A 14,587-nucleotide genomic window follows, 5' to 3' on the forward strand; every position below is an offset into this window, starting at 1 on the left:
TCTGTTTTCTATGAACTAGCCAGTTTTTGATCCATAAAAGGACTTGTCCTTCTATCCCATGATTTTTGAGCTTACTTAGGAGCCTTTGATGAGGAACTTTATCAAAAGCTTTCTGGAAGTCAAGGTAAACAATATCTATTGGATCCCCCTTGTCCACATGTTTGTTCACCCCCTCAAAGAACATTAACAGGTTAGTGAGACAAGATCTTCCCTTACAGAAACCGTGCTGAGTCTGCCTCAATAGGTTTTGTTCATCTATGTGCCTACTAATTCTTTCCTTAATAATGGTTTCCACCAATTTAGCTTGTTCATTTCTCACATATTGCAGTTATGACCGGAAGCTTTGCCAGAAAGTAGCACGTGAGCTAGGGTGCAGTGAGAGAGAGAGAGAGACGGGCAGAGAGACATGTAGGGTTGGTGGCCCACCTACACTCACTCTCTGTTTTCTATGAATTAGCCAGTTTTTGATCCATAAAAGGACTTGTCCTTCTATCCCATGATTTTTGAGCTTACTTAGGAGCCTTTGATGAGGAACTTTATCAAAAGCTTTCTGGAAGTCAAGGTAAACAATATCTATTGGATCCCCCTTGTCCACATGTTTGTTCACCCCCTCAAAGAACACTAACAGGTTAGTGAGACAAGATCTTCCCTTACAGAAACCGTGCTGAGTCTGCCTCAATAGGTTTTGTTCATCTATGTGCCTACTAATTCTTTCCTTAATAATGGTTTCCACCAATTTAGCTTGTTCATTTCTCACATATTGCAGTTATGACCGGAAGCTTTGCCAGAAAGTAGCACGTGAGCTAGGGTGCAGTGAGAGAGAGAGAGACGGGCAGAGAGACATGTAGGGTTGGTGGCGCGGAAGCAAAGAAGTGGGACTGAAGGTTACAATTGTGGAGGAGAAAGCGAAAAATAGGCAACGGAGACAACACGGGAGGGGAATGACTTTCACCCCTACCTGATAATTAGGAAGATGTTGTGGGGAGAGGTTATTTATAACCTGCAGGTTCCTATCAAATACTTACAACTCTACCAAACACACGTGAAAATTTACTTCCCAAATAACAGTAAGCACCGCCCACCCTCTTCTGCCCAGGTCTGTCCTTGTTTCTGCACTTGGGCTGCTAGTAAACTGTCTTGCTCAGTGTTTTTGCACTGAGAGAAAAACAGACATCGGCACTGTGACATCAAACTACAATTTGTATATTATTTTCTGGGTGTACTCAGCTTCTTAATGCAGCTTAACACAAACTGTGAGCAAAGGATTATTCAATCAGGAAGCTACCGTACCCGCTAAAGGCATCAGGCTGGACTACATGGCCTTCCACAGTGCAGGGGCCAATGAGAGCCTGGAAGGCTCCTTCATCGCAAGTAGGACTCCCTGAACATTCGTAGACAGAGTCAGAGTGCTATTTCTTGCACCGCCTCCTGCGCACGGCATTTGCTCACCTCATATCTGTGACGTGCATGACGCCCACGTCGCACTGCCAAGTCTTTCCCTCTGGCACCTCAAACAGGAAAATCTTGAAATCGCTGATGACGGCAAAAGCCCTCTGCCAACCCTTCTTCACCCCAGCAGGCTTTGGCACCTGTTGGGAGAGGTGGTGTCACCTGTTGCATACCTCCACCAGCAGGGGGCAGAAAATAGGTAGGGCTCAATGGAAAGGACGTGACAGAAAAGCGAACCTCCGTTGCCTAGCTGGCATGGTGAGAGAAGCAGAGGAAAAAGACGGTGCCAGAAGAGAATCGTGGCTTCCCATCTCCTTCCCATCTCCAATTCTTCCCCTTTCATGTTTAACAGGGTTCCTACTCTGTCCCAGATGCTATTGTCTGTGGCATCAGAACCCAGTCACCTCTCCAAGATGGAGAATGAGAACTTCAGTGCCTGAACACACACTCATAGCACTCTTGCTCTAACACACGGGTCCCACTGCGTTCCCAGAGAATTCTGGGAATCTGCCAAAGCAGAGAGACTCAGACATGACCAGCAGGGCTTGGAATCCTCTCTGCCCTGCCGTGCCTTAGGCTGGGGTGGGGAAGCCCAGATCTTACCGACAGGAACCCCTCAAAGGCTGTCCCTGTTCCAGTCGTTGGGTTGACCCCCATGGTTTTCTGGAGCTGTTCAGGCGGTGCGGGGCAGATGGAGACACCCCCGGCACAGGAACCATGGCAGACGAAGTTGCAGGCTGAAAAGGAGGAGGAAATGTGCGCTCGGGGGCCAGTCGCCACACACCCAATGTGCTTTGTCAACAGGGACCCCTGAGTCACTGCAGAGGGCAGACAGGAAAGTTCAAACCCAGGTCCAGGGGAGGCTGTTTGGTGTAGGAAGGGAGGTTATGGCCCTTCTGGTCCTTCACTGTGGAGTTCCAGCAGTTTATAGATTCTGAGGTAAAATTTTTTACCCTTTCTTTGTTCTGAACATTTAATAGGCTGTGAGCGCCAGAAACACCCATCCTCCTACGAAATGAACCCCCACCTTGTTTCTTGGGGCAACACGGCCATGGAGTTCCGCTTCGGTAAAACCCTCCCGCTGTGCCAGGACCTGCTCTTGCCTCCTCTCCCACAACCAGGCCTCACTCACCCTCACAAGCCAAGCCTTGCCGGACCAGCCCAACCAGCAGTGATGTGCAGCGCATACATTTGGTGGGTGTGGAGAAGTTGTGTGTTTTGAAGCTGTGCGATTTAGGCTGGGGAAACAGGGCAAGAAAAAGATAGCTGTTTAGGAGGGGGGGAATGAGGCCAGCAAGAACTTCTTAACCCAAAGATTTACTCTTGAGATTCATGAGGCCTCAGCTCTGGACCTGCGAAGATATGTTTTTATCTACACAGAACACTTCTCCCTCAGTGAACTGTTTCAGGGGCATAAGAGCGTAAGACCAGCCCTGCGGGATCAGACTAGTGGTCCATGTGGCCCAGCATCCTGTCTCACACGGTGGCCAACCAGTTGCCCTAGAGGGCCAACAAGGAGCCACAGATGCCAAAGTCTTTCCTTGATACTGCCTCCTGGCCCTGCCAGTCAGGGATTTATTGCCTATGAGTGTGGATCTTGTCAGACTCCACCAGCCTCTGGGAACATGGTTTGAAAAGGTCTGGGGAAGGAGAGAAGCTATGGCCCAAGGTAAGCCAATGCAGGGGGAGCCACCTTCTGAGGACCTACAGCTCAAATCACACAGAATTCCAGCCGGTAGGAGATATTTATGCCAAGGTTCCGTTACCTTCAGGGAGTTGCTGTTGTCTGTGGTGGCCACCACCCTCTGGGCTGGAGGCACCTGTGGTGAAAGGCGGAAAAGGAAAGTTGCAGAGAAGTCATGGTCAGGAGCACAGCAACACAGTTGCTTTGCATGCAAGAGGCCCCCCGACCCAGTTTCTGGCATCTCTGGTTAAGAAGTCCAGCCTGGGACCCCTAAGGTTCTGATTTCAGACAGAGAGCCATCCCTGCTGGCTGCTGCTGCTTCTACAACTGTGGTGCTGTTACACCCCCCACCCCATGGAAAGCACTTCAACAGAAGGCTGCGCCTCACAGCCACAGAGAAAGGGAATATGGACTCTAGAGGAAGACCATCTTTCAGGGCTTGCCCATTTGGGATGGTCCCGCCCAGGACTCACACTGGACCGCAGGCTTCTCCTTCCCTCAGAGTGCAGCTGCTCGTCTTCCGTGGGCTTCTGGGTCTCCTGGGTCTCCGGGGAGCCACCAAAAGCAATGGCATCCTTCTGACAAACAAGATAATAACAAACGGCTGTAATCAGATACAACCCAGATTTTGCTAATCACACACACACCCTGTCTCTCTCTGTCTCTCTCACACTGAACTTTTGCCCTCTGATTCTGTTCTGTTAATTCAGATCTCCATGCAGCCATTCAAATGTACACTGATCCCCATTTGTTTCTGGCACCTTTCCCAAGTATTGTTTCCATTTGGATTTTAAGGATTTTTGAAGACACACAACCCGAACTGAATGCAAAATAATACTTAACACACCAATGTCTTTGTGTGTTAGAAAGCACCCTACGATTTGGGGCAGGGGGGCTTTTTTTCTTTACAAAAACCAAATACCCCTGAAAATTAAAGATACAAAGGTCAGTGAATTTAGTTCTGTCCAGGTTTCAGTTCGGAGAACCAAACCTCTCCACCAGCTCTGTTTCACAGTACAGGAAAACTCACATTGGCGCTTCGGAAAGAGAGGAAGGGGATGAGCGGGCCTTGGTGCTTGATACCTGCAAGAGGAGTGAAAAAGGAGATACTGGTGTAGCTTCAGTTCTTAGTTTTTTGATCCCACAGACAGAAGGGGGAGGACAACTTTCACAAACTCTCCCACCAAGCTGTTCTGGGGTCACCTTTCCACCAGGAGACACCATTTCAAGGAGTATTTTGGGCTGAGGGAGGGGGGGGATGTCCAACCCCATGGATGGAAACCCTTTCTGTTAATGGAAATCTTATGTGGACCCAAGCTGCTTCGAGCCAAGCTGAAAGGCAGGGTATAAACGTTTTAGTAAATAAAACAAATGAAAATAATTATTCTGATCATTATTCCTATTGGGCCATTTTGTGTATTTTATAGTGTAAGACAGGTGATCCTTGCTCTGAGGAGATTCCTGCCACGTTTGTCTCCTCAGAGAACATTCTTCCCCCATGAGGGCTCTCCAGGGCAGACATTTTTCTGAACCCAAAACAGGGAAAATGAAAACAAATGAAAATAATTATTCTGATCATTATTCCTATTGGGCCATTTTGTGTATTTTATAGTGTAAGACAGGTGATCCTTGCTCTGAGGAGATTCTTGCCATGTTTGTCTCCTCAGAGAACATTCTTCCTCCATGAGGGCTCTCCAGGGCAGACATTTTTCTGAACCCAAAACAGGGAATTGCATCCAAAACTTCACAATATCATTTGAATGTCTATAAAAGTCTCCCCAGAAGCAGAGAAAGGTCTTTCCCAATACCTGAGATTTTCTAATTAGAAATATCAGGGATTGAACAGGGGACATCTGGCGTATGAAGTATGCACACTGCCACGGGTGGTTTTTCTTCTGGCAAAACACAAGCTATTTCCTCTGCTGGGTTCTGACTGATGTGGACGCAGATGCAGGTATACAGACACAAACCGTACTCCTTTGTCAAGAAGTGGCATGATATTTTATAGCATAAACATTCAGAGATTTTTTGTAAATAATTAATCTGTTTGCCCCTCTGAGGTCCATTACCAAACAAATGCTCCCATCCCCCCCCTTTTTTTTTAAGGATCATGAAGTAACAGGAATAGAATCCACAGATGTTGTGAATGTGGGAGCAGTTTTAGTAGTCAAGATTAAACCTCTGTAAAGAGAGCCTGAGAAGGGATGATTGTAAAGGAAATTTGGTCTGGGGAAAATTCAGACTCAGAATATGCCACAGAAATTCATGATAAATGATGGGAAACAGGGCAAGAGGGAGGTCAGATAACTGCACATATATAAAAAAAAGTAGGGATGACTAAACAAGGATTAGAAGAGAAATTCCTAAAGGCTGAAACAGAGAGAAAAGAAAAAGTCAGAAGACAAGTGAGGAGGAAAGGCAACTGTCCTTCCCCTTGAGGCATGCACAGAGGATTGCATCCTCACACGAGGAAGGAAATTGCACACCAGTTCTCAGGCGACAGATCTAGAACTTTCCAGAATTGCCTTCTGCATTGGCTCATGTGTGACTACGTAAAGAATCATCAGTTACACGTAACTGCATAGAGGCCATAGGGTTGCCAACTCCAGGTCCGGAAATTCCTGGAGATTTGGGGGGTGGAGCTTGGGGAGGGTAGGTGGGGGAGGGGAGTAACCTCAGTGGGGTATAATGCCATAGAGTCTAGTCTCCAAAGCTGCCATCCAGGGAACTGATTGTTGTAGTCTGGAGAACAATTGTAATTCCACGAGATCTCCAGGCTCCAACTGGAGGTTGGCAACCCAAGGGCATGAAGATGTGCCTCTACTAACATTTGCCCTTTCCACACACACACAGACATGCACACACACACAAGTAAGTCTCTTCCATATCTCAATTTAGGAGGTAAGTTCCTCAGGGCAGGGAACTGTGACCCATACTGTGTACTTAGGAGCCAGGGCTCCATCTCGCTTGGAAGCTATAGCCTCCAACTTCCATCCCTGTCCCCCTACACCCACATCTGTCATGATCAAGGCTCCCTCTAAGCTGTGGAGTGTTGTGAGCAAAAATGCTACTTTGTGAGCCACTGGCATTAAAGTTGTGAGTGAGCGATTTGGCTGCTGCACAAATTAGTTTGCTCTGGAGCCATCCTTCCTGAGCTGAGACAAAAATGTGTGAGCCGGAGGCTAAAAAACTGTGAGCTACCTCACACCAACTCATCTTAGAGGGAACACTGGTCATCATCTGGCTATGGTCTCTTTCCAGCATCAATACTTCTTCACAGGCTCTGAGCCACAGCATCTGAAACACTGGCGTGCATCCAGGCCTAGGCTGGAAGAAGAGCCTGTAGCCCAAAGGAACTTTCCTCCAGCCACTCAAGGTGAAGAAGAGAAGAGATTGGATTTATACCCCGCCCTTCACTACCCAAAGGTGTCTCAAGGTGAAGAAAGAGGCAGTTAAGTCGGAGGAAGGCTCCTGAGGGGGGAAAAGGTTTTCCTCAGTGGAGTGGTAGGCCAGTGTCTGTTATGGTGCCCAGGGCTCACTTCTGAGAACCATACTAAAGAGGGACAGGGTGATGTAGTTATTCTCTCTCAGACGAATTTTCCCTCTTTCTTGGGGTTGTTGTGAGGATAAAACAGAGAAGGAAAGAGCCGTGTATGTGGCCCTGAGCTCCACAGAGGAAGGGTGGGAGGGGAAAAATGGCAGCAAATCAATAAATAATGAAGCCCACACATTTCCCCACTGATGTTCGAATGCCCTCCGGTGCCTTGCACTTCTACACACGCATGTGCACCCTCACCTTCCAGCGACTGGGCTTTCATCTCCCCCTTCAGCTTCTCCAGCTCCAGACGCAGCCCCCGGTTCTGCTTTTCTGCTTCCTGCAACTGGCTTTGGGACACAAGTTGGGAGCAAAGGGGAAGGAGAAATGTTACTTTACAGCATCAAACCAAACAATAACAATAGTAATTAGTATTATTGTTTGGCATTGTGTCTGTATGTAGAATAGCCAGGAGATCCTGAGATTGTCTGGCAGATGGCTGTTAGTCATAAGCACTAAACAAAACCTCCACATTCAGAGGCAGTCTATCTGTGAATACCAATTGCCACGGCACAACAGCAAGGGGGAGATTTTGGCCTATGTGCCCTGCTTGAGGGCCTTCCAGTACTATATTCCCAGTCATTGTGGGAAACAGGATCCTGGACTAGGTCAGCAATGTGTCAGATCCAAGAAGGCTCTTCGTGAGATGTTCTTATGGAGTTATGGAAATCCCTGCTCATTCCTTGGCCTTGTGCCATATTTTAGTATGAACCCTGACTAGATCCATTCAATCACCCACATGGCCAGATTGGCCAACTCTTCTGCTGTGTTTCGCTCTTCTGCTGAGTCAGACCCATGGGCACATCACGGTCTGCCTTGTCTGCTCAGACTGGTCTCAGCCAGATGTCTTTCGCATTACCTATTTCCTGATCCTTTTATAGCTGCCGATGCCGAAGACTGAACCTGGGACCTTCTGCACGCAAAGCAGATGCTCTGCCACTGAGCCACCATCTCTCTCCCTGGGACTAATGACCTCCAGGTTAAGAACCCAGGCTCTAACTGGAGACGCTGGGGACTGGACCCTGGGACCTTCTGCTCGCAAAGCGGGTGCTCTGCCAGTGAGCCATGTGTCCCCACCAACAGCCATGTGATGTCCCTCCTCCCACTCACCGTTCGGCTGCCACATGGGCCACCTTCAGTTTGTCGAGCTCCTCCTGGACACCTTGCTTGGCCCGGATCTCGGCCTCCAACGCTGACTGCAGCTCCAGCTTGGCCGAGGCCTCCACTTTCTGCAGGCGCCGAGCTTTCCAAAGGCTGTCCTGCAGAGGGAGAGAAAGGCAGGATGCCTCCAGAGGGGAACGCAGCAGACTGGGCCACTGTGGAACCACCCCACAGAGAGCACGGGGCGGGGAGGTGGGGGGAGCTGATCTCAGACGAGCGCTGTCCTACCGGCGTCTTTGGCCCAGGGCTCTGCGCACCAGCCTGCTTCATGCTCTCCACTTCCTCCATCATGCGCGTGGCCATGGCCTGGAGGTAGCCCCTCGATTCCTTTTCATCATTCACCCTGAGGCAACGGAAAGAAGCCAGCAAGGCTGAGGAGAAACCCCAACCAATGTCTCCCCAGCAATGGGGCCCCCCCCCCGAATCCTCCTGTCCAGCCAGGGCTTCCAAGCACCCTTCTGCACCCTCCTCCTTCGCCACAGTCCAGAACAGAATCCAGAAGCCCCACTAGGCCTGCTCCCTCTCTGATGGCGGAGAATCACATGAGCACACCAGTGTTCCCTCTAAGCTGAGTTAGCGTGAGCTAGCTCACAGTTTTTTAGCCTCCAGCTCACACATTTTTGTCTTAGCTCAGGAAGGAGGGCTCCAGAGCAAATTAATTTATGCAGGAGCCAAATCGCTCGCTCACAACATCAATGCCAGTAGCTCACAAAGTGGAATTTTTGCTCACAAGACTCCACAGCTTAGAGGGAACATTGGAGCACACCTGAAGCTGCTTTATACTGAATCAGACACGTGGTCCGTCGAAGTGAGTATTGTCTACTCAGACTGGCAGGGGCTCTCCAGGGGCTCAGGCAGAGGTCTTTCACATCACCTACTGCTGGGTCCTTTTAGCGGGAGATCCCAGGGGTTGAACCTGGGACCCTCTGCATGCCAAGCAGACGCTCTGCCACTGAGCTTCTTTATTTCCTTAGGTTTTGCTTCTTTCCCCAAGTTGTCCTCCAAATACCAGTGTGTGTTGACCACAGTCTCCCTTTCCTGCCACTTTGTGTGGGCTAAATCTCTCTTCCTCCCTTCCACTTGGGAGGGGGGGATACACAATGGCTTCAGTTCAACACACACACCCCCTTTTGCAACACTGTCCCTTGCCAACTATGTCAGAAAACCTGTTGCATGGCCTGTGGGAAGGTGCTGAGGCTCAGGTTGGCTCTGCTCAGTCTGTGGTTGCTCAGTAGAGGAGGGAAAGTGCTCGGCTCATGCTCAGATGCACCCTTGCCTTTGACTGCATCACGTGTATCCTGTGGATAAGCCCTCACTCCAAACCCAGCCCCAGGTCAGCGGAGGCAGCCAGTCACTCACCACCGCAAGATGTCAGTGATTTGCATCTCCCAGTTGGCAAAGGCTTCCTTGCGAGACTCCAGGGTGCACGGGTCCTGATCCAGGCTGTGGTCGACAGCACCAGATGAGTCCACCTGACACAGCAAGGGAAACCTGTCATATACCTGATAACAAGCTTCCCTCCCTCCTTCCTTCCTATCACGGTTGCTGGTCACCACTTTGGGTTCAGGAAGCAATTTTTCTCCAGGCCGGTTTGGCCGGGGATCCTGGAAGTTTTTTGTCTTCTTCTGGGCATGGAACAGGGGTCACTGGTGTGTGTGTGTGTGTGGGGGGGAGGTATTTGTGAATGTCCTGCATTGTGCAGGGGGTTGGACTAGATGACCCTTCCAACTCTATGATTCTATTCTAGGATTCTATGGTTCAAGGCCAGGTCAACTGCGAGGACAGAGACCTATAAATCCAAGCCTCCCCTCAATTTTCACATCTGCATTCAGGCTCTTGGGAATCCAGTCTAAAGATTTTTTAAAAAATATTAAGTGAAGTTGCATTCCATGCTTCACCATTTTGGGGAGGCTGAATATTTTCTGGCTCTTTTGGAGCCTTGAGGATCTGCTGCGCCCAAAGTCCTCAGTCCGCAGTGGAGTGATAACACTGAGGGTGACAGCCGAAGCGCTCCCACCAACCTGGTCCCAAACTTGTAAGGTGCTTCGGCTGCTGCCGGCTGCAAACTCTTTGTTCTGGTCTTTTGGGTCCAGGTTTTTCCATCTGGAAAGGAAAAGCTCTTTAAAGGCATGAAGAGGAAGAGTCTCCCTCCCAAACTCTTCAGCCAGAGCTGAGGACAGAGCTGGGAAACCTAACTTCGCAGTTCCCTGCCCTGTTCCAACTGATCAGACATGCACATATGCACACCCAAGGGGTACAAGGAGGAGATTGGATTTATACCCCGCCCTTCACTCAGAGTCTCCGAACGGCTTACAAACTCCTTTCCCTTCCCCTCCCCACAACAGACACCCTGTAAGGTAGGTGGGGCTGAGAGAGCTCTTTCCAGAACTGCTCCTGAGAGAACAGCTCTGAGAGAACTTGTGACTGACACAGGGTCACGCCAGCAGCTGCATGTGGAGGAGTGGGGAATCAAACCCGGTTCTCCCAGATTAGAGTCCGTGCACAAGCTATAAACCCAAGCCTCCCCTCAATTTTCACACCTGCATTCAAGCAGAACACCTTGTAGGCTTAGGGTAAGGGTGGGGTCTCTCTGGCCACTCACCGCTCCGACTTGGCTTTCTCCAGCTGTTCCCGGAGCACAGCCAGCTCACCCTGGAGCGCCACCTGCTGCTTCTCCTTTGCCTGCAGTGCCGCCCGCAGGGCACGCACCTCTTCTTTGGGGTTACATGAACCAACTGTGGCTCGCCTGGATCCAGGAGCCTGCAAAGGGGCCGTGCCTTGTTTCACCTGCAGAGGGCGGCAAACATGTCACCAGCAGGGTGGGACCACCCACAGTGGATGAATTCCACTACTCCTTTCCCCCACTTACCCTGGACTCCTCCAAGTCCTGCTTCAGCTTCCTCAGCTGCTGCTCCGCCTTCTCCTTCCCTCTCCGCTGCCTGGATACTTCATTCATTAGACCCTCGATCCGAGCCTCCAGCTGCAGGGGTCGAGAGGGAGAAGACGCCTCAGCCTCTGCTAACCCCACTGCAACCCAAGGTCCAAGCCTTCCTTGGAGAAGCTTCTGGAATCGCTAAGCCTCTGGAGGATAGGCTAAGGCCCCACTTCCTGTCCTGAGGCCCCTTTGTGGCTTTGAGCAGGGCTTAACTTGAGCCACGTACAGTTCTGTGTACAGTTCTGGTCACTGTGTCTCAAAAAGGACACTGCAGAGCTGGATAGAGTGCAGAGGAGGGGCAACCAGGATGATGAAAGGGTTGGAGCAGCTTCCCTGTGAGGAAAGGATGAAGAGTCTGGGGCTTTTCAGTTTACAAAAGAGACAACTAAGGGGGGACATGATGGAGGTTTATAAAATTAATCATGGTGTGGAGAGAGTTGACAAATTTTTCTCCCTCTCCCAAAATACTGGAACTCGTGGGCATCCAATGAAACTGATGGGCTGTAGGTTCAGGATGGACAAAAGGAAATGCTACTTTACACAGAGAGTGATTCAAATGTGGAATTCGCTGCCAGAGGATGTCGTGATGGCCTCAGGTACAACAAGCTTTAAAAGGGGACGAGATAGATTCATGGAGGAGGAAGAAGAGATTGGATTTATACTCCGCCCTTCACTATCCGATGGAGCCTCAGAGAGGTTTACAATCTCCTTTCCCTTCCCCTCCCCACAACAGACACCCTGTGGGGCTGAGAGAGCTCTTTCAAGAACTGCTCCTGAGAGAACAGCTCTGATCGAACTGTGACTGACCCAAAGTCATACCAGCAGCTGCATGCGGAGGAGTGGGGAATCAAACCCGGTTTTCCCAGATTAGAGTACGTGCTCCTCACCACTACACCAAACTGGCTATCAATGGCTACTAGCCCTGGTGACTGAGGGGAACCTCCACATTCAGAGGCACTGATCCTCTGAATCCCAGAGCCAAGAGGCCTCAGCCTCTCTGCCATGTTGCTGGCTGTCCAGAGGAACTGGTTGGCCACTGAGACAGGATGCTGAACCACTGGTCTGATCCAGCAGGGCTCTTCTTAGGTTCATGGCCGATAAATAGGGTTGCCAACTACCAGGTGGGGCCTAGAGATCTCCTGGAATCACAACTTTTCTCCAGACGACAGAGATCAGTTCCCCTGGAGAAAATGGCTACTTTGGAGGGTGGACTCTACGGCACTATACCTCATTGAGGTCCCTCCCCTCCCCAAACCCCTCCCCTCCCCAGGTTCTACCCCCAAATCTCTACGGATTTCCCAACCTGGAGTCGGCAGCCCCACATAAAGGATCAGACCCAGAACACAAGATATTAACAAAAACTGACCACTGCCTGTAATTGTTGTCCAAATCCTCGCAACTCCCCAGGCCATGTTATGCCTCTGGCTCTTTATAAGGGCCCCCCGGTGACGCTCAAACAGCATTCCACTCCACCAGGTCTATCCCCCAGTTGGGGGGCCAGGCAGCTACCTCCTTGCGGCCACTCTCCGTGCGGGCCAGTTCTTTGCGCAGCCCTTCCACTCGCCGCGCCGCAGATTCCGTCTCCTCCTGCCGTTCCCGCAACTGCTTGGAGTGTCGCAGCAGCTGGGCCTGCAGTTCCCCACACTTGGCCTCTGCTCGGTGTAACTCCTGGCCCGTCTCCTTCTGCCGGCATTGTTCTTCCCGCAGCTCCCAAGCCTGAGCTTGCATCTGCTCTTGGGCCTCAGCCAGTTCCTGCCCCCAAAGAAAGGCAGCGTACGAGCGGATCAGACTGGCTCCACCAGACAGGGTGCTGCACCCAGACATCTGTGATCTGGCTAAACTGGGGCAGAATTTGCCAGCAACTCTGAATTTGGCCCAATCCTGACATTTAGTTTGGTAAAAAATAATAATGTGGTCTTCATTGCTGAGAGGAATGTATTTAAAACCAGTTGTCCCCTTTGTTTATCACACAGACTCTAGAACTCCCTCCTACCGTGTTTCCTAACTCCCCATCCTCAAACGTCCTCATTCTTCTCCAGCAGCTAAAACATGGCCTTTGATTCTCTAGAGTGGTCATATTTGGGTTTAATTGTCAGTTAAAGGTTGATACATAGGTGCACACTCCGAGAGTTCTGATAGCCATGGTCAGAAAGAAGTATTAAACTTGCATTCCTTGGATGCGTGTGCTTAAATGTTTAAGAAAACCCTCACACAATCCAGTTCTTTTGCCATACGGGATATCTGGAATGCCTTCAAATCAACCTGCCTCGGCCCTAACACATGTTTGTTTATATGTCATAGTGTGCATGTATATACAAAAATATGACCACTTAGGAAGGCCTTGGAGAACGAAACGCATTTGGTCCTGTTTTAATGTGGTTCAAGGTTATCAACCTAGATATATTGAATTACTGGTCCTATTTTATCAGCCTTTTCTATCCTGTTTCTAGCCTTTTAATCTAGAAATATCAAAATGTATCAGGTTATAGAGATTATTCATCAATTGGCAGATTATGCCAATGTTCTTGAAGTACAGTTTTAGAGCACTCTGTAATAACTACATGTATTTTGTTAATTTATATATACATATTTTTTTAAAAAAATTCTCTCACCCAACCTTTGGGTACCCAATTTTGTTGCTTCTTAAGGTTGGGTTTCCCCCCTTCTGTTTCGACTTGCTAAACAGACGAGGACACAGATGTTTAGAGCAGAGTTTGAGACCCTCTCTGATGGAGGGGACCATGATATTATGACAGTACAGTTCCTACAATGATCCCCAGTGGCTCCCCGTACCTGAAGGGCCTCATTCTTCTCCCGCTCCAGTATCTTCAGTCGCTCCTCCAAAGTCTTCACCTGCCCTGATGCCACCCTGTCCAGGTGCTGCCTCTGGACCTCTGCAGTCTCCAACCGATTCTCTGCAAGGAAGGAAAGAAACTGTGTCCACCCGCCCAAGATACTATCTAGAAACCTCCTTTCAGCTATGGACCCCGGTCCCTCCCACTGCTTGCTCCGCAGCAAATAAGAAAGGGTAAAATAGCTACTGCTATGGGACCAACCCAGGTTAGATACACGCTCTCCTGTTTGACAGAACTCTGTTCCATCGGGAAACAACTCCCGTGACACTCAAAAGCCTATGCGAACCCCAGCTGGCCTAATAAAAAGGATAATTTTGCTCACTTCTTATCAGCAGCCAACAGCCCATGCAAAAATTAATTTCCGAAATGAAGGGTCCACATTCCCTGACACAGAATCCCTACGTCTTAAACCCAGAGAGGGTGCCATCCAGCAGTGAAAGCGCTCGCATGCCCATTGTTCTTTCCTGGATGTTCCAAACAGCCTTAGGACAGAAATCTGGCTCAAACCAAGCCCCCACCTCCCCACTCTAGAATGGGACTACTATGCTTTGAATAGATGAATAAAAGAGACAAATTCCACTTTGCCCATTGGAGAAGTGGCCCCTGACAACACTTCTCTCTTGTGTCCATTTGTTAACTGCCCAGAAAGGAGGCTCTGCCTGTACCCAGGGCACACCCAGCCTGCCAGCACCTGCCAACTGTTTCCGCAGACTCTCCACCTCATTCCGGAGACTCCTGACCTCAGAGTCCTTAGCTGGTGCCTTGGAAGGTGATTTTGCCAGAGAATCTGTGCAGGGAGTCAGAAGGTGGAAAAACAGAGAGAGAGAGAGAGAGAGAGAGAGAGAGAGAGAGGGGTTTATCTCTGCTCATAGGTGCTGTCAGGAGAGAACCCTTCCATCGCCACCGCC

The 14,587-nt window shown here is 49.8% G+C and overlaps 1 protein-coding gene across 1 annotated transcript in view; it reads right to left on the reverse strand.

The window, feature by feature from the left end:
• The window catches only part of CDC42BPG (CDC42 binding protein kinase gamma), a 70,220-nt gene that overhangs the window by 11,019 nt on the left and 44,614 nt on the right, over window positions 1-14,587 (reverse strand). The window contains exons 11-26 of the mRNA XM_015410791.1: window positions 13,618-13,739; window positions 13,452-13,502; window positions 12,334-12,576; window positions 10,759-10,869; window positions 10,492-10,676; window positions 9,911-9,992; window positions 9,249-9,361; window positions 8,118-8,232; window positions 7,839-7,987; window positions 6,930-7,018; window positions 4,164-4,216; window positions 3,607-3,711; window positions 3,216-3,269; window positions 2,582-2,687; window positions 2,053-2,186; window positions 1,450-1,589 (exon numbers count right to left, since the gene is read on the reverse strand). Coding sequence (XP_015266277.1) covers window positions 1,450-1,589; window positions 2,053-2,186; window positions 2,582-2,687; window positions 3,216-3,269; window positions 3,607-3,711; window positions 4,164-4,216; window positions 6,930-7,018; window positions 7,839-7,987; window positions 8,118-8,232; window positions 9,249-9,361; window positions 9,911-9,992; window positions 10,492-10,676; window positions 10,759-10,869; window positions 12,334-12,576; window positions 13,452-13,502; window positions 13,618-13,739 — 1,852 coding nt within the window. The remainder of the gene's footprint in view (window positions 1-1,449; window positions 1,590-2,052; window positions 2,187-2,581; window positions 2,688-3,215; window positions 3,270-3,606; window positions 3,712-4,163; window positions 4,217-6,929; window positions 7,019-7,838; window positions 7,988-8,117; window positions 8,233-9,248; window positions 9,362-9,910; window positions 9,993-10,491; window positions 10,677-10,758; window positions 10,870-12,333; window positions 12,577-13,451; window positions 13,503-13,617; window positions 13,740-14,587) is intronic.

This window comes from Gekko japonicus, unplaced genomic scaffold, assembly GCF_001447785.1.
Source record: "Gekko japonicus isolate JY-2015 unplaced genomic scaffold, Gekko_japonicus_V1.1 scaffold42, whole genome shotgun sequence".
In the NCBI taxonomy this organism is placed as follows: domain Eukaryota; kingdom Metazoa; phylum Chordata; class Lepidosauria; order Squamata; family Gekkonidae; genus Gekko; species Gekko japonicus.